This window comes from Podarcis erhardii (genome assembly GCF_964252035.2).
Source record: "Podarcis erhardii genome assembly, chromosome: 17".
NCBI classification, from domain to species: Eukaryota; Metazoa; Chordata; class Lepidosauria; order Squamata; family Lacertidae; genus Podarcis; species Podarcis erhardii.
The window spans coordinates 1,757,960-1,776,987 of NC_138515.1; the positions used below are offsets into that span (position 1 = coordinate 1,757,960).

The window sequence follows — 19,028 nt, forward strand, 5'->3', positions numbered from 1 at the left end:
CGGGTTTTATTAAGCTTGCGTAACTCTTCCTAGAAATGTCTGAGGCATCAAAGACACCTTTGTCTCTGCACTAACTGTTCCACAATGGACTAAATTGGGCATCTGTGTAATAGTACAGGCGCCTCTGAAAGGAAAGGCTACCTGCTAAGTCCTGTTTCCCTTTGAAGTTCTTTCTGATACGCAGAAAGAGGACGCTTTGGCCTTCCCTTTAGGTATGGTTGAACAAAACCCCGAAAACTGACGTCACCAGAAATATGGAAGGTATTGTACAGTGACTGGCAGAAGTGGTTTGCTGTGCCACTTTATTCATCAGTTTGCCTATTATTTATTCTTTTTATCCTACCCTTCCTCCAAAGGAGCTCTGCATAATATGCACGACTTCTCCCTGCTCCCCGGCACATCTCCATGCTAACAGATTGGAGCAACCACATCCCCCTGCTCAAGTTGTGCAGCTGATAGTTGTAGTCCAAAACATCTGGAGGGTGCCAGGTTGGCAAAGGCTGAAGGTAAAGGACCCCTGACAGTTCAGTCCAGTTGCGAACGACTCTGGGATTGCGGTGCTCATCTCATTTGACTGGCCGAGGGAGCCAGCATTTGTCCACAGACATTTTTTCCGGGTCATGTGGCCAGCATGACTAAGACACTTCTGGCAAAATCAAACACCATTTACCTTCCCTCCGGAGCAGTACCTATTTATCTACTTGCACTTTGATGTGCTTTCAAACTACTAGGTTGGCAGGAGCTGGGATCAAGCAACGGGAGCTCACCCTGTCACGGGGATTCAAACCACCGACCTTCCGATCAGCAAGCCCTAGGATCAGTGGTTTAGACCACAGTGCCACCCGTGTCCCTCTGGCAAAGGCTAGTGTAGAATAAATAGACTTCCCCCCCAATGAAGTTAACTAATGGAAGCAAACAAATATGAAATAATAATAAATAATAATTTATTATTTATACCCCGCCCATCTGGTTGGGTTTCCCCAGCCACTCTGGGCGGCTTCCAACAAAATATTAAAAATATATTAAAACATCAGTCATTAAAAACTTCCCTAAACAGAGGTCCCTTCAGATGTCTTCTAAAAGTCAGATAGCCATTTATTTCCTTGACATCTGATGGGAGGGCGTTCCACAGGGCAGCTGCCACTACTGAGAAGGCCCTCTAGCTGGTTCCCTGTAACCTCACTTCTCGCAGCAAGGGAACCGCCAAAAGGCCCTCAGCACTGGACCTCAAAGTGAACAAATAATGAAGACATAAAATCCTGTTTCTCCTCTTTATAAGTTTGTCTCTTTTTCTGCTGTTGTTATCACTCCTCATAAAGTTACAGCCAAGTATATTCATAAATCCAGACTGAAGAGTAGCACTCTGGCTTATGGGCTGCCACATAGATGGTGGAGCAAATTGTTCTCTTTTGCTCCAGCATGTAAGACCCACACCAACAACTTCAAATGGCAAGAAAGGGAACTTTGCCTGACAGCACAAGCTGTTCAACAATGCAACAGACTCCTGGTTTGGAGGGCTGCAGATCAAGTATGCTCTAGCGGTGGATTTACTGCGTTAGCAAGGTGTCTGGATTACATGACTTCTGAGTACTCTTCCAACCCCACAGTTCTCCTTCACAGTTACCTTCACAAAAAGAGATAATGCAGCCATGTTGAGATAACGTTCTCCAGCTGGTCCTGGTGCAACATTTCCTTGGCAATAAGAGCTTCTTCATGGATCAAAAGATCCCAGAATTTAGAGAGCCAATTCTCCACTCCATTGGTTGCTTCAGCTCTCAAAATCTAATGTTCCGTCCCAGGCAGGGGTCAGGTTTGTATCCTAAGTGGTGGGTGGGTTTGCTAGGCACATACTCCAGAGAAACAAGGTCACATGGCTGGTGCCTGTTCAGGATCTCATAACAATGTCTGGTCAAGTAGAGGTCAGGTTCTAGCAGGGCAAGGTCAAAAGAGCTGAGGTCAGATTCCAAAGAGCAGGATCAGGTGAAACAAGAGGCCAGAACCAGTTCCAATGTCAGTCAAGCAAAGCAGAGAGCAAATTCAGGTTAGCAAAGTCAGGCAAAGCAGAGGGCAAGGTCCACCTAAGCTAACAAGCAAAGCGGGTAGCACCCTGGATAGCTCCAAATGGAATCTGCCGGGAAAGTCAGACAAGAAAGACTTGAAAGTTACTTCAGCAACCACCAAAACCTGGCTGAACCCTAAGTAGAACTGCAGCTCCCTCTAGGCAACTAGAGCAGCCTCCTCAACCTGGTGTCTTCCAGGTGCTTTGGTCTACAACTCCCATCAGCCCCAGACAGCATGTTCTCAGGGGTTTATGGGAGTTGTAGTCCAACAACCTCTGGAGGGTGTTGGGGAAAGCTGAGGTCCCCACAACAGAAATTGTGGCTATGCCCATGCAGACACAAGCAATCATGTCAGCCCTCTGGCCATGGGGGGGGGGGGGGAAGAAGCGGGTGGCAGAAAGGGTCTCAAATGTGATGATCCTGTTCCACCCATTGCTGGCTTCCTCATCGCCTGGAGGCAGCATGTGGCTCCTGCCAGATTCCCTGCAAGGGAATAGGTATGTCCCTTGACCAAACAAAAAGGTCAGCCAAACTGCAAGTCTGACCATGTCTCTTCACTTCTCTCCTCTTTTGTACAATGGGGGTTACTCCCAGGTAAGTGGAGTTAGGATTGCAGCCTCAGAGTGAGTATCAGCTCCCACCTTCTTGGGACCAGGACTGGAAATTACAAGTGAAGCAGCTTCTAGGCTTGCCATATTTTAGTCTAGCAAATCACGGACCATTGTGCAGCTCACATCAGTGAAGCAAAATGGCACCCAGGGGCCTGTGTAACCCCAGTGCCATCCTGGGCAGGTCACATATAGCTGGAAAACAGGCAACCGATGCCTAACAGTCGCTGTCGCCCTGTAATTTCACTGTAATTTCACTGTAATTGCACTGTTGCTGCAATAGACAGAATGAATGCACAGCATTTCCATACACCCTGCAAAATTCCTCCAAGCTAGCAAAAAGACCTAGAAAACAAATACAATGTGTGATGCAGCATAGTTGTCTTTTTATAATTTTAATAAGCCGCCAGTCCATTTTGCAGAGAAACTGAACCGAACAGAGCACCTTTCCCCGTTGACCTTCCGTCGCAGCTCCCTCCATTGCCGCCCCTGGGACTGTAAGGGTCTCGGGGCACAGACCTGCTTCTTGCTCGCCGCTGCCTTCTACATATTGAGGGCTATGCATCAAGCACCACGAGGGTCCTGCTCCTCAGAGACACGGGCCAAGACAGACAGCCCCCCCCCCCCGCCAGCCTCCATTTCCCACGGCCCTCTTCTCCCTTTGCCCACGAAGGACATGGCTCCCGCTCAGCTTCGCCCGCCCGCCCTGTGACGTCAGCCTCCGGCTCTCCAGCCCCCCCGCCCCTCGCCCCGCCCTCCCAGCTGCCCCCCCCCCGCCCCAGCCAACCTCCCCGGCGCTCTGCCGCGTCGCGCTCGCCTTCCCCGCAAAGATGGAAGTCGTCAACCAGGTGAGCCTCCAAATCAGACCCCGCGAGCAGCTCCCCGACGCCCCCCCGGACCCCCCCGGACGGGCTGCTCGGGGGCCGGCGCGGCGCTGCGGGCAGGAGCCCCTTGACGGGGGGCGGGGGGGTTAAGCCAGCCCCCCCCCCGCGATTTGCAGCAGATGCGCGGAGCTCGGGGCGGGGGGGGCTGCGGAGCAATTGCTGCAGTGAAGGCGGGGGGCGGAGGCTGCTGGGATGAAAATGCCCTCGAAATAGCTGGAGCCCCCCCCCCTCGCTTCTTCCTCCGCAATGGCTTCGGAGAGGGGGCTGCAGCAACGTCGGCGCGGCGAGGCGACAAGATGCTGCCGTCGGTCATTGCAGCAGATCGGAAAGCGGGCGGGGGGGGGGCAGGAAAATGGCTGGGCGATGCAGTAGAGCTACGCCCGGGGGGACGGCGCTTGGGGAGGCGAAGGACGCGGGGGGGAGGGGAGGGCGGGATGCTCTCCGTTGCAGTAAACAGGGGCGGGGGGAGGGCGATCGCTGCCCCCGCACGCAAGACCTGCCGCCGGCAGAAAGCGGGGGGGGGGGGGGAGGGCTATGCGGGCCGCAGCAAGTGTACCCTGCGGGGGGGGGGGCAGGAAGGCAGGTTGGGGTGGGCAAGGGCTGGGGGACACGTGGAGTTGTTTTGCAACAGAAGGGGGGAGTGCAGGTTGGGGGTGGGGGGGCGGCCTTTCGCGTCGGGGAGGCGTCGGGGAGAAGGGTGCTGCAGCGGCAGATGGTGTTCGAGAAGCATCAATATGGCTGCAGAAGAACCTCAAGGCGCAGCGGGGGGGGCAGCGAGGGGAACGGGGGGGGGGCCTCTCTTCTCTTATTTTTCCAGGATCTGTGGCAGGACGAGGTGGGAGGTGGCTGTCGGGCAATAAAGAAGGTTGGAGGGCGCAATCTGGCCGCCCCGTGCTGCGAGCCCGAGGGGGCTGGCAAGGAGGAGATGCCGCGGAGGGGCGTCTTCTCACGACTCTTCCCCAGAGCAACCGCAGTCAGATGCATGGGGGAGGGATTTTGCATAGGATGGGGGTGTCGCTTTTGGAACTGCGGGGGTTGCTGCTCACTCGCTTGGGCAGCTGGCCTGGGGGAAGAGGGGCAGTGATGTATAAGTTGAGCACAGGAAGGTGGCATTCATGTTTGGGGAGGGAATTTCTGGACGGGGCACCCAGAAATTAGGTTGGACTTTTGGCTTTACAGTGGGGCTACTAGTCAAGGAGTCAGAGGGGTGGGGGGTGTCTAGTGGTGGCCATTTGCAGAACTGCTTGGTAAGGAGAGAGTCCAGAAATGGGGAGTTGAGATGTCAGTTTGTGTTGGGTTGGGAGAGGCTGCGATCCTGAAGAGGGTGTGGGCAGTTTCTTTGCATTAAGACTCTCACAGCTCAGTCTTGCGCACATTTACCCAGAAGTAAGTTCCACTGCATTTTGGAGGGTTTACTCCCATATATGGGTGCTTAGGATCACAGTCCCACTCTCGCTTTTCTCACTTAGAAATTTCACATAGCAGAGGAAAAAGAGAACACATCTCCATAAACCTCAAAAGGTGTTTGGTCAGTGAATCATAGCTGTTTTGGGGTTTGGGCAGCATCTGGTAGATAGAATGTACCTAAATTTGGTACTGTTGGGCTTGTTTTGTCTTTTAAACATGTGTTAATGTTTGTGTGCTTTAAGGTGTTATGATTTCAGATCTGGAACTGCTTGATGTGCGTTTGCTTGCCAAGCTGGCCCAGCTGGAGAGGCAAAAGTGTGCAGCCCTTGAATGGGGGTCCAGGAGCATCTAACTCCACTATGTTAACGTCTTGAGATGGGGAACTGTTAGCTGTGCTTCTGACTAGATCCACTTTCTCAGTGGAGCGTGATAGATGTAAAGCAGGGCTGCTAATTGAGGTTACTGGTGATGGTGCCCAGGATGGGTTGTTCTGAATGTCTTTTTAGGGTTAGGGATGATTTTGTGCAGGTGCAGCGTTGTGCTGGGTCATGAGCTGGGTGTTAATTGCTCCTGGGCAAGAGAGTTTTTTGCTCAGTTTTGCAAGGAGAAAATATAGACCGGTGGTTGGAGGACAGTTTGGGTCTTGGGCGATGTGCGTAGGCAGTGTTGTCGCATTGCCTCTGAGTGTGCAAATCAGGGATATGTGTGTCATAACTAGAATGGAGCTCGCCAACTGTCAACCAGTATATAAGCATGAGAGATGATGCATGGTGGGGCTATGGGATGCACAGACTTTGAAGTTAGTGGTGATGTTTTTGTGGGTAGAGGCTGAGAAGGGGTTTATGGTTTATGTGGGTGGTGCTACTGTTGTAGTTCATTTTACTTTCACCTCCCTCCACTGGAGTGTGCAGATCATAGAACATTATGGGGAATGGCTGTTTTGGATGGATATTGTTTCAGCCTATCCCAGAACAGATAAACTCTCGAGGTGGCTTAATTAAATCAGCTCTGATCTGTGATATGCGGACAGTAACACTGGCCTACCTTACATAGTTGTTGTAAACATTACTTTTATAAAATGCATGAACACATGGAAATGCTAAGTATTATTTCAGTAGATTGTGAATTGCTTCCTTCCGAAGGGCAGAGTGTTTTGTGTTGTGCAAGGGAGGAGAGACTGATCTCTCTTACAAGTTGGTTTTTTCATGGGTGTCCTGCAGGAATAATTGCACCAAGGGAAACTTCAGGGTAGAGGATGCGTCTTGCCTTGCTTTTTGTGCTCTTTGAGAGGAAATAGTTCTCTGTGGCAGCCTTCCCCAACCTGGTGCCCTCCAACTGCTTTGGCTATGATGGCATAGTGCTTGGTATGTAGTTGCGTCAATTATGGTGGTATTAGAATCAAATTACTTGTTCCTTGAGAGCATGTGTGGACAAAGTTCAGGAGATAGCCAGAGGAAAATATGGCCAAGTCAGGGGCTAACCCTGAAGCATACCAGTGCAAGTAGATGCGGTGGGAAAGAAAACGGCGTTTCCTTGTGCTCCCCTGCATTTGTCACAGTGTTCCGTTGCACCAGTAGCTGTTTAGTCATGCTGGCCACATGACCCGGAAAGCTGTCTGTGGACAAGCGCAGGCTCCCTCAGCCTGAAAGTGAGATGAGCACCACACCCCATAGTCAAATTTGACTGGACTTAACCATCCAAGGATCCTTTACCTTTAAACTTTTTTACCTAACCCAGGAGGAAGCTGGTGGATCATTGGGTGGAATCTGACAGATAGAATCAAAGCCAATCAATCCAGAGATTGAGCTCGGATATTACTGGCTTTTTAAACACCAGCACTGGTGGTTACCTGACAAAACTCAGCTTCACTGGTCAGGCAAATAAAAGGCTAACAGGCTAGCAACCAAAGTTATTTTGGTAAGAAAAGATTGTTGTCTTTGAGTCCAAAAGAGGTTATGTGTGATATGGTTAAGATGTGATACATTAGAGAAGTGCTGTGTTAGATATTGGTGGTAAGAATGACTGAATATTCAAGACTTCTGTATTCCACAGGCTTTTTAATTGGATTCTTGATTTTATAGTCATAGCACATTTTTTGTTCCATTGAATTCCATATCCTGTACACTGCTTAGAGGCAACTCTAATTAAGTGATATAGAAATTCTCAAAATAAATAAACATAAGGTGCAAAGGTTTGGTTTTAGAGCACATAAGAGGAGCTCACCTTCTTATCTCTCCTCATGAGTCACTGATTAAAAGGGGACAGGCCAGAGCAGAGACTCACACAGAGACATGAAAGGGAGTTTCATCTGAGAGCTGGTAAATGTGCTGCATCTCTGTGATTTGGGAAAGCTTAAATGCTTCAGTTCAAACTGTGCCAAGGTGGGATAAAACCATTTGCCCCCAGAGTCGGTCACGACTGGACCTAATGGTCAGGGGTCCCTTTACCTTTACCTTACTGGTGGAGGTTAGTTGGAAAGCCAGTGCAGTTAAGAGGCAGCCTCTTTGGTGGCTTGGTATTTTGGGCTCAAAGCAGACTCAGGGCTATTTTGTTTTTATCACCTCCCCTTCCTTGATGCTGCTGATTATGCAGTGAAGGCCAGGACTTCTGGGATATGGGTAGTGCCATGATTCAGGCATGATTCCAACTTAGCTGAATTCCAGCCGTTCTGTGCCCGATTGCCGGTGGGGTTCCAGGAACAAATTCCATTTTGTATGCCGCTTCTGTGAAAAATGTAACCAAGTTAATTATTGTTTGGAGAACGTTTGTGATAGATCAGTCTTCACCAGCCTGGTGTGCTCCAGACGCTTTGCATTGCCTCCACAGTTGCACTCAGATCCTTTTTGGGATTCTCCCAGCATAGCCAGAGAGCCTGTGACCCTGGAGGGCTCATTGAAGTAGACGGGACTTGCCCTGATCACTATAAGGCAGCAGCAGCAGCATATACAGCTCAGAGGGAGAGCATTTGCATCCAGGCCCCAGCATTTCCAGATGAGGCTGGGAATCCTCTGCCAGAAATTCTGGTGCTCAGAGTAGGCAGTGATGACATAGGTGGAACACCACAGAAGGCAGCTTCCTAGGTCCCTAGGCAGTTCCTACAAGACAGCAGCTTCTAAACCAAACTTGTCCTTTCTCTCTTCACAGCTGGTGGCCGTCGGGCAGTTCCGGATCTTCAAGGAGCCTCTAGGCTTTGTGAAGTTGCTAGAATGGGTGAGTCCAAGTCCTCTACTTAGTCACCTTCTGTGTGGGCCAAAGACGGGCTGGGAAAGAGGCTGTCCATTCTGTTCCTCCCATTCTTTGCTGGATTCATCATCATTATCATAATTTTATTTGTATGCCACCTTTCCGTAGTTAAAACCATGCTCAAGGTTGCTTACATCATGAAAAGATTTTCATAATTACAAACACAACAAAAGGAGCTATAAACAATAAATGAAACACAACCAAAAGTGCATAACCAAATTGCACAATTTCCACATCAGTCATAATATCTAAAAATAAAGGTATGAAAATTTAATATCCATAACAGCAAATTCTCCCACTTTTTACTATCTGTCAGTCTTTAGGTTGGTTGTCCCAGCAGGACTGAGCTGCTTAATGCAGAGTGCTTTGAAGTATGGAACAAGGACCCCATCTTGCTTTATCCCACCCCCCCTGCTCTGTCCCAGCAGTAAGAGCAACAGAAGGAACTTGTGGCGCCTTAACATCATGTGAGAACAGAAGGATAGATAGCAGTAGGCTTCCTCTCCACATTTCAGAGGTAAACTACTTTGCTGGCAGGCTGCTACAGGTCCAGCTATCCTTAACGGCACAGGAGCAGGCCAGGCTCTTATTTACCTGCTCAGCTGGCATTCCCACATGCCACAGTCACTGTGGCAATCTGGCAGGAGGCATGGGAAAAGCAAAGGGCTGCATCCTGGAAATGATGGTGGTTTTGATGTAAAGACAGGGTGCATCTGTTAAAGTGGTGTCACAAGAGGCACACACCTCAGGCTCAGATAGGAAAGTGTCAAAGAACAACACTGTGCTGGGGGAGGAATGGAAGTCCAAGCAGCTCATTTCACATGGTGGAGAACAGATTGTAAGACTTGAGGGGGGAAACATTTACCTTGTTCCTTGGCCTTTTGATCTCAAGTAGAATTAATGTTGGGACCAGCCACAAGATAAAATGATGTTCTGCCACTTCCTCTGCAGCAGCCAGCTTCTATAATAAAGCTTCTGCATTGCCATTAAGCAAGACATTCCATACCAGGAGTGGGGACCTCAGGCCTAGTGGCCAGGCCTGTCAGTTTGGGCCCTAGGACTTTCCCAAGGCCGCTGCCCCTGAGGACACCTCCTCCACTGGCCCTCCACTCTGCTCCTCCAGTTCTCGTGCCTCCCTGGAATGTGTCTGTGGACTGTAATGATGCCTTTTGCTTGCCTGGATAGAGAGATGTAAGAAAACTGGGATGGTCTGTACGAAAGAGTCACATTCATTGCCCCTCTCACCACAAACGTGCACCCCCTTGCCCCGCCCCAGCTTGCCTATGGGGGAATGTGCCACCAAGCTGAAAAAAAAGCTTTCAATTTCTCTTCTATATGATACAATGAATGTCCAAAATTTGACTGCTGATATTCACATGTGTCAAGAGTCCCAGACAGATTTTGCAGGTGTCCAAAAGCTCAAGATTAAAATGTGATTGTTGGAACCCAATGATATATGTGCTTTAAAAAGAAAAGAAAAAAAGACACACTTCCACCTGGTTTGGAACATCCTTGTCACCTGAACTCCCCATTCCGTTGTCCTCTCCTCTCCATTGTGCAAGCAGAGATCTGACATGAGCCTGTGGCCTCCCCCACGGGTTAGGGACTGGCTGTCTGCAGTGGAGAGCCTGCTGTGCTCAAGTAGGCTCCCAGCACAATTTATTAAAACCCTGATCTTTCTGGGTTCTAGATCATGCAGAGAAACTCATTGAGTTCAGCCCCCAACATATAGGGGACTGCGGGAATGGAGAAGTGCAGGAGTGGGCAATGGACACATCCTGCCCTGCTCTATGCCAAGGGAATCACAGGGCTGTGGGAAACCCAGGACATGGTTTAGTGCAATCTCCGGTCCAAATTTCTGAAACAAAAATGTCTCCTTCATGCAAGAAGGGAAGCGCTACACAGCTTTTACCTAACCTACTTTAATATTTGGGGAGGACATCCGGGGCTGCTCCTTAAAATCATGCTTGAAAAAGAGCTTTCCTAGGCAAGGCCGGTTCATTAAGTGCAATGCATTCAAGCGGGCAAATGAGATCATTTCTTTATATAGCACTATCTATGCATATCGGAGGTGGGGAATCTTTGGTGTCCAGGTGTCATTGAACTCCCCAGTCAACATGTCCCCTGGGATGTGGGAGTGGGAGTCCAGCAACAACTGGAGGTCTGTATTTGCAACAAGCAGGTTTGACAGGTCCTTATCCCTGCAACACTGACTTCTGAGCCAGTATTTGATTCATCAGTCTATACATCTGTCATTTGGGTCTCAAAGATGGGCTCACCTTGCAGCTTGAGAGGTTGTTGTGAGCTCTGCTTTCACACTGCCTCTGTCTTCACCCGGAGAGAGAGGTTGCAGACTCCCATCTCTTATGGAAGCTGCCCACCTTCACCTTCAAGTATTCCTAAAGCTTTTCATAACCAGGGGCACATCTAGACTGCCTTCTTGGCTGTGTGGATTTGAACAAATCCAGATTCTGGAGAACTACTTGATCCTTTCCCCAATAAAAGATGGAGAGGGCTTTTTAAAAAAATCATTCTTACACACATGTCCTGGAGCATTTGCAGACAACAAGCCCAATAACTATTTTAAACAATATCAGTATTTGAAGAAATAGTCTCTTATCCACTGTGTATGTGGAGAGAGAGAAAGAAAGAGAGAGAGAGAGAGAGAGAGAGAGAGAGAGAGAGAGAGAGATGATGCTAACATGCCTTCTTAGGATTACTGAAAACAGATTTATTCATTTACTTATTTTTGCTGTTGGCACATACCTGTCATGTTGTTTTCCAAACAATGGTAATTACAACTGAACAATGAAGCATGCAATACCACTTGTGCAGTTCCTGTTCATTTGTACAAAACGAATTTCTGGTAGATTTTGCCCTCTGTTCAGCATTTATATGCCTCGTTTTGTCTGAGGAGCTCAAGGAGCTGCATGTGGTTCTCCACACTCACCCCCCCAGTTTAATCCTCACAAGAACTCTGTGAGGGAGTTAGTGGAGAGAGACTGGCCAAGGCTACCCAGTGAGATTCATGGCTGAGGGGGGATTTGAAGCTGCATTCTCCCAACTGTGGCTTGATAAGCAGAATGATCATCAAGCAGGGTGGCTTGATAAGCAGAATGATCATCAGTAACCAACAGCAAAGTATCATTAATGTAGAAACAAATGCCTGCAAGAACAGCCTTTCAAAAAGCTGGGAGGAGCTGGAGTGTTTTGGTGTATGAGATGGAAAATCCAGGTGCTCCTCCCTAATTGACAGAGGACACAATCCTCTGGGAAGTAACCTTGTCTGGCTGAAAGGAAGGGGAGCTGTGCAAGAGCATAGCAATAGGTCTTGTGCAGGATAATTTCCTGGTGGATGGCACCTGTGAAGGGTCCATTCTGTCTGTGTCTCTCTGTCATTCCAATTCCACTTGCTGGGGCCTCACACCACTGCTGCCCTGGTCCAGTTTCCTGGGTCTTTTGTTGTGCTGGTGTTAATCTGCACATAGCAGCTCTTTTGCCTCATCAGATCAACTTCTTTGCCATGCAGAGGAGACCAGAGAATCAAGCTTCAAGCATGCTGTGGATTAACTAATCTGCCTTAAAATAGACCCAAGCAGTATCTATTAGCAGTAATTCTGATCCAGGAGCCCTAACCATGAGAACAGAACTGGTGGTAGACTAATTACATTAAGGTGAAAATACATATGTAATTTTATCTGGAATGTTTTCTTAGCTACAACAAAAGGGGTTCAAACCCCTCCTGTAAGTACAGGATTTGCAACTGTGGTGCAAGAACCAGCCATTTTAGATCCCAAGGAGCAGAATCAGGAGTAATATCATATATTTTCCCCACTGTGCTTAGAGTAATCTTAGAGCTCAACACAACTGCAGTTCATAGCCACATCTGATACAGATCTGATAAAGCTAAAGCATTACCTTGGTTTACAGAGTCATGGTCACAGTTTGTTAAATAGGTAAGCCACTGAAAATGGAGACAATAGAAATTGCTTTTAAAGGCTTAGAACAATCCACAAAATAATGAAATAATGCTACAAGCCACAAAGAATGGCTGTGGTCGAGGCATGTGGATCCTGTAGCCCCTCTGGGTCTCCTTGCAATGCTGCTCTCACCAGCCTTAGCCAAATGGCCAGTCATGGGGGGGGGGGTTGTGGTCCCCCAACAGCTGAAGGACCACAGGTTCCCCAGGCCTCTCCCTCACAGATAAAGGCAAGATATAATGTTTAGGTTGTTATATTATTAATTAATTAATTAATTAATTAATTACATTTGTATACCACCCTATACCTGTAGATCTCAGGGTGGTTCACAACACAAAATTACAATATGAAAAAGACAAAAGACATAATAAAAATAAGAAGAGAAACAAATAATCCCCCCTTCTGACAACACATTTAAAGGGACATTGGCTGTCACTGAGCCAAAAGCCTGGTTGAAGAGGAACCTTTTCTCCTGGGGCCTAAATATGTATAATGAAGGTGCCCCCCAAACCTCCCTGGGGAGGGCATTCCACAAACAGGGAGCCACTGCAGAAAAGGCCTCTCCCTGACCTCGTGTGGAGGAGGCACATGAAAAAGGGCTTCAGAGGATGATCTCAGGGTTTATATGGAGAGAGGCGGTCCTTGAGGTGTAACTTGAGGTTGTTCAAATTAAACAAACATGCACGAAGAATCAAGAGTACAAAAGTCCAGAAAAAAGATCCCTCAGTTTCCCTAATTTTCAGGGAGCAAAGGAGGAAGCAAGGAACATCAGAAGAGCCTCCTGGATTAGGCCAATGGCTGACCTAGTCCAGCCTCTGGCCAACCAGATGCCTGTGCCAAGCCCCAGAACAGGACCTGAGCACAAGGGCCTTCTGCCTTCAGAGGCCTTAAGCTCTGACAGTGGAAGTGGAAGACGGCCGCTGTGCCTAGTAGCCCTTGATCACCTTGTCCTCCATTAATTTGTCTATAAGAAGAACATAAGATGAGCCGTGGAAGGTGCTTGCACTCACCAAATACGCATCAAGCACAACGGAAGGAGACAAAGGACCTCCATAGCGCTATTGTGTGATGAGAAGAGTATAGGGCCACAGGTTTCCGCTTCCTCTTCCAAAGAGCCACAGTGTTGTTGGCATCATTAAACCTTAATTAACTACTTCAGCTAACACAATGTACCCTAAAAACACATGCCCATTCTGAACATTTTGCCCCAGCCCCTCCAAATGCACACACAAAGGAGAGAGAGAGAAAGGACACAGTTGGGGAACTGCTGTAAAGCAGGAAACTGTGGACCAAACTGAGCTCTAATCCTACCACAAATTCAGAACATCAGCTTTCTGGGTGAAGCTTAAGCCTTCCTAGAATTGTAGAGTTGGAAGGGAGCCTGAGGATCATCTAGTCCACCCCCCTGCAATGCAGGAATCACAATGAAAGCATCCCTGACAGATGACCATCCAACCTCTGCTTGAAAACCTCCAAGGAAGGTCCGCTGTCTCCTGAGGAATCCTGCTCTGCTGTCAAACAGCTCTTACTGTTAGAAAGTTCTTCCTGATATTAATGTTACTGGTTCGAGTCCTATCCTTCAGAGGAGGAGAAAACAAGCTTGCTGCATGTGACAGCCATTGACATATTTGAAGATGGCAATCATACCTCCTTTCAGTCTCCTCTTTTCCGGGCTAAACACACCCAACTCCTTCAATCGTTCCTCATGAGGCTTGGCTTCTAGACCCTTAATCATCGTTCCAGCTTGTCAACAACCTTGATCATACGTTCCAGCTTGTCAACCACCTTTCTAGATTGTGGTGCCCAGAACTGGACACAGTATTCCAGGTATGGTCTGAACACAATGATACTATTCCCTTGATTGGGACACTAAAGTTCTGTGGATACAGCCTAGAATATCATTAGCTTTTTTGGCTGCTGCATCACACTGTTGGCTCATGTTCAGCTTGTGGTCCACCAAGACCCCTAGATCCTTTTTACCATGTACTGCTACTAAGCCAGGTGTCCCCTATTTTATATTATTGCAGCTGGTTCTTCCTGCCTAAGTGCAGAACCTTACATTTGTCCCTACAGAAATTCATGTTGTTAGCTTGTGCCCAGTTCTCCAATCTTTTAAGGTCAATTTGAATTCTGATTCTGTCCTCTGCAGCATTAGCTATGTTTGGTGTCATCTGCAAAGCTGAGGAGCATCCCCTCAATTCCTTCATCGAAGTTGTTTATAAAGACATTGAACAACAATGGGCCCAGGACAGAACCACTGGTCACTTTCCCCCAGGATGACAAGGAACCATTAAGGAATACTCTTTGGGTTTGGTCAGTCAACCAGCTACAAATCCACCTAACAGTTACCTCATTCAACCCGCATTTTACCAGCTTCTTTGCAATGATATATACCTGTATAAGTAAACCCTCAAACTCTGGTGTGGCATCCTTTGGGATCCTGCCACAGTCAGCATATCTCCTGATGCTTGTTTTCAAATAAGTACAACTATGCTGGACTTAGGTAGAAAGCAGTAGGATAAGGTGGTGGTGGTTGGGAAACTCAGTTAACACCACTTCTTGTCATTCCTGCAGTAGAAAGAGAAAGAGAAGTGTATAGCAATCCGAGCATTAACCACAACAGTGTTTGGAGACCTTCTGGGCTTTTGATACTCCACTATTTCGGGCCTTTTGGCCTCATCTGCACTATGCATTTAAGGTAATATCATGCCACTTTAAGCAGTAATGGCTTCCCCCAAAGAGTCAAGGGAATTGTAGTTTAGGCTGCTGAGAGTTGTTAAGAGTTGCCTATTCCTCCCAAGGAATTACAATTTCCAGAGTTCACTGGGAAGAAAAATGGATAGCTAAGTCACTCTAAAATTGTAGCTCTGTGAGGAGAAAGGGTGTATTCTAACAGTGCTCGGCATCCTTCCTAAACTACAACCCCCAGGATTCTTTGGGGGAAGCCACAGCTATGTAAAGAGGCAGGATCCTGCCTCTATCTCATTAGGGTCTGGAGCAACTCTAGACCTCCCTCACTGGCAAAACCTGCAGCTGCCCGTGTTTTCCCTGCCAAGTAGTGCTTTGGCACTTCACCCAGAAGGACTTGAGCAATGGCAATGGTGAGCCCTCCTTAGTGCTGCCACCTGGAGCACACCTAGACACCTTCCCTGGTTTGTTCTCTCTCAGATGCATGCAATTCTTGCCACAGAGGCTTTAGATAAATCCTAAATCCCTTTATCTTTCAGGCCCACTGGCAATTCTTAATCCATCTTTTCTTGTGTGCCGTGCAGTAAGTTGTCTAGAGAGGCACATCTGCATGAAGATTTTGATAGGGTTCGTCAGTACCTTTAATGCCCTTGCAATTCCTCTAGGGCACATGAAGAGAAAGCGCAGCTTCTGCAGTGGCCTCAAGCACCTTCCCAGTGGTTTTTACCAGAGAAGCAGATCTAGGCTGCAGAAGGGTGTCCTCCAGTGTAATGCTTGTCATACTATTTAGGATTGATGTACGTCACACTTACTGCACAAAGGTTTCCAACAGTCCTGCAAACTTATAAGAAGCTAAACATGCACATAATCATGTAAATGGGCCCAGGATGTTGGGCCACTCCAGTCAGCTGTAGTGCACAGTCCTCACCATGTTGTAAAGAGTACAGGAGTGCAATGCTCAGATTGCACTCTGTTTCACTGGCACCTTTATAAATGTTGTCACCCCAAGAAACAAGTTCAGGCTGCTTGTGCCAATCCTTCCACTGCGCTCCACCTAACCTGGAAGCCGGCTTCATATCCAGGTGCACCAAAAGCCCCCTAACACTGAGTGTGAATGAGTGCACATGAAACACAGGTGTGCTGATGTTACTCCTTCCATTTTGGTCAGCCATGGCTGAAGCATTACAACTCTGCTCATCCTCCTCTGGAGCCATCCTGCCCAATCTCCCCCTCTTTTACTGATTTATCCTATACAGTATATGCTAATAGCAAAGTCTTCAAAGATGGATCCTTATGTAGCCAATACAGCACCATCCACACAAGAGGTAGGTATTTGTAGGTTTCAGGGAACCGCAGGATTTGCCGAAACAAAATGTTAGGTGGAAAAAGCCCTAAGAAACCCAAAACCGTTCAATGGGACCCGAACATGTTGCACAGGCACAGAATGCCAGCTGACTCTGGAAGGCGAGGTGGGGAGGGGATCCTGAAAGGAGACCTTCCTGGCTGGTTGGCATCCTGAACAGCAACAGTCAATACGTTGCCAGTCCCATTTGTTCACTGTAATTGCTTCTTTATAAACCACTTAATTAGAATGATGTTTAAGCTCCTCGCTATAAAATTCACAATGACATACTTTAAAAAGAAAGAAAGAAACCGGTTTCATCAACGATCAAAGCAAAGCATGCACTTAAAACCCTGGGTATCTCCTTCCTCCCTGAAGCGTTCTTCTTCTGCACTCTGTGCTGAGCGCAGGAATGGCGACACAAACTCTACGGGTGGCAGACGGCAAAGTGGGTCAGGTGCTGGGTTAATATCTGGTCCCTGCTCAGCCACTGGAAGGAGGAGATTAAAGGGAGGGGGAAGAAGACTCCCCTCCCCTCCTCTTTATATCTCTCATTTTATACTGAGCTCACGCTCAACTCTAAAAATACCTATGATTGCACAGTGAGTTTCTCAGCTGATCCGGGATGACTGTGAACCAAAAGCCTCCCGCCCCCAGGCTGGGATTACTGCTCAGAGCCCCAGAAGGTTGCAGCAGCAGCAGCAGCCACAGCTGGAAAAGAACCATCTGTCTGTTTGCTCCCCAGGGCACCTCCTGCTGGCCTAAGAAAAGCCAGTAGCCCAAGAAAGTCTTGCGTTCCTCTCCACAGAGACTGGTCCTGCCTCCACAGGAGAGGAGCCAACTGGTGCTCAACTCTGTGACATTATGATTCCAGCAAGAGGGCCTTTCATGAGAAAGGAGTGTTTGGCTGTGAGAAGGGAACGTCCTCTAAAATGATGTGTGCATACATTGTGTGTCAAGAGCCAAGGCACATAAAATTGCACAAGGTGGTCTGCCTTACCACTCAACTCAAATAAACGTCAGAGAAGAATGATTAAGGTATCCTTAATTAAAAAACCCTGGAGGCTTTCCTCCTGGGGATACCAGGCCCAGACATACCTAGAAAAGCGAGGGAAATATTATTGTATGCCACGGTAGCTGCAAGAATATTAATCGCTATGAATTGGAAAGGAGAGAAAATTCCAACTAAACTGGAGTGGCAAAGTAAACTGCTAGAGTGCGCCGAGTTGGCAAAAATGACAGAGAAACTGAGAGGTCATACTGATCAAACATTTATTAAAAAAATGGGACATGTACAAAAAATACCTTAAGGACTATTGTAATAATATGACATCAGTGACAGACCTCAAATGACTTCTGTGGTATGATTGATAATTATAAGACAATATATTACTGATGAAAATTAACAAAAGAAAATGAAAACAAACAGTGCGCTAGATAGATTAAGTGGTAGATGCACAATGGGGTGATGGGAAGTCATTAGAAATGCAAGAAGACCTTATTGTGATATGATGTAACAAATATTACCATTTTCTTTTCTTTTTTATGGATAAACCTTTTGTTCGTTGTTTCCTTTTAATTTCAATAAAGCATTAATACAAACAAAAACAAATAAACGTCAGAGAAACTTGGATGTGCTCCAGATATTAAGTGCCGCCTCATTCCTTTTTAAGGCCTAGTTCAGTGTTTCCCAACCTTGTGCCTCCAGCTGTTTTTGGACTACAATTCCCATCATCCCTTGCCACTGGTCTTGCTAGTCAGGGATGATGGGAGTTGTAGTTCAAAAACAGCTGGAGGCACAAGGTTGGGAAACACTGGCCCTAGTTCACACAGAGATGGTTAATCTGAAACTGGGCTGTACATCAAAGGCAGGAAACTTGGCCCTACAGATCATTCTTGAGTATTTTATTTACATATTTATTCATTGCATTTATATCCCACCTTCCTCCAAGGAGCTCAAGGTGGCATACAGGGTTCTGCTCCTCCCTGTTTTATCCTCACCAAAACGCTGTGAGGCAGGTCAGGTGGAGGGTGAGTGACTGGCTCAAGGTCGCCCAGTGAGCTTTGTGGCTGAGTGGAGATTTGAACCCTGGTCTCCGAGATCCTAGTCCAACACTCTAACCAACAACATCTTTCCCATCCCTGCTGTACAATGTCAGTGCACAGGACACCATGGCATACACAAAAATCCCTTCCACATAGAAAACCAGCATGTCAGCAGAAGCGGGTTCTAATGGGGTGTGTAAAGTTAGGAAAATAAAGCTTAGACAAGATTGGGTCTCTCTGAATACCGTCAAAGCTCAGTTGTCGAACGTAATCCATTCTGAAAGCCTGTTCAGCTTCCAAAAGGTTCGACTACTGAGGCGCAGCTTTCGACTGGTTGCAGGAGCTTCCTGCACTCAAGCAGAAGCTGCGTCGGACGTTCAGCTTCCAAAAAATGTTCGAAAACTAGAGCATTTACTTCCAGGTTTTTGGTTTTTGGGAGCTGAAATGTTCCAAATGGAGGTGTTTGGGAGCCAAGGTTTGACGGTACTGCCACTCTGTCACCTGGACCATCTCTGTTTCCGAGTGCTTAGAATATGCCTACATCAAAGGCATATAAGTGGTTCAGTATTTATTCCCTTTAAAGAGGGTGAAGCAACTGTGTTCCTGTGATGGCAGAGTGAGGCAGCGTTGGGATTCTCTAACAGACTTTTCAGCACCCTCAATGAGCTATAATTCCCAGGAGACTGGGAGAAGCTGTGAAAGATAAGTTGTGGTTATAAATCATATCTGTAGCAGCAGCTGACACATATTTTCTCCCACTACCACCACCC

At 47.5% G+C, this 19,028-nt stretch overlaps 1 protein-coding gene across 1 annotated transcript in view; it reads left to right on the plus strand.

Moving 5' to 3' along the window:
* Positions 1-3,441: 3,441 nt before the first annotated feature.
* Positions 3,442-19,028, plus strand: part of SYP (synaptophysin) — a 28,908-nt gene continuing 13,321 nt past the window's right edge. The window contains exons 1-2 of the mRNA XM_081844560.1: positions 3,442-3,516; positions 8,104-8,169. Coding sequence (XP_081700686.1) covers positions 3,499-3,516; positions 8,104-8,169 — 84 coding nt within the window. The 5' untranslated portion in view covers positions 3,442-3,498. The remainder of the gene's footprint in view (positions 3,517-8,103; positions 8,170-19,028) is intronic.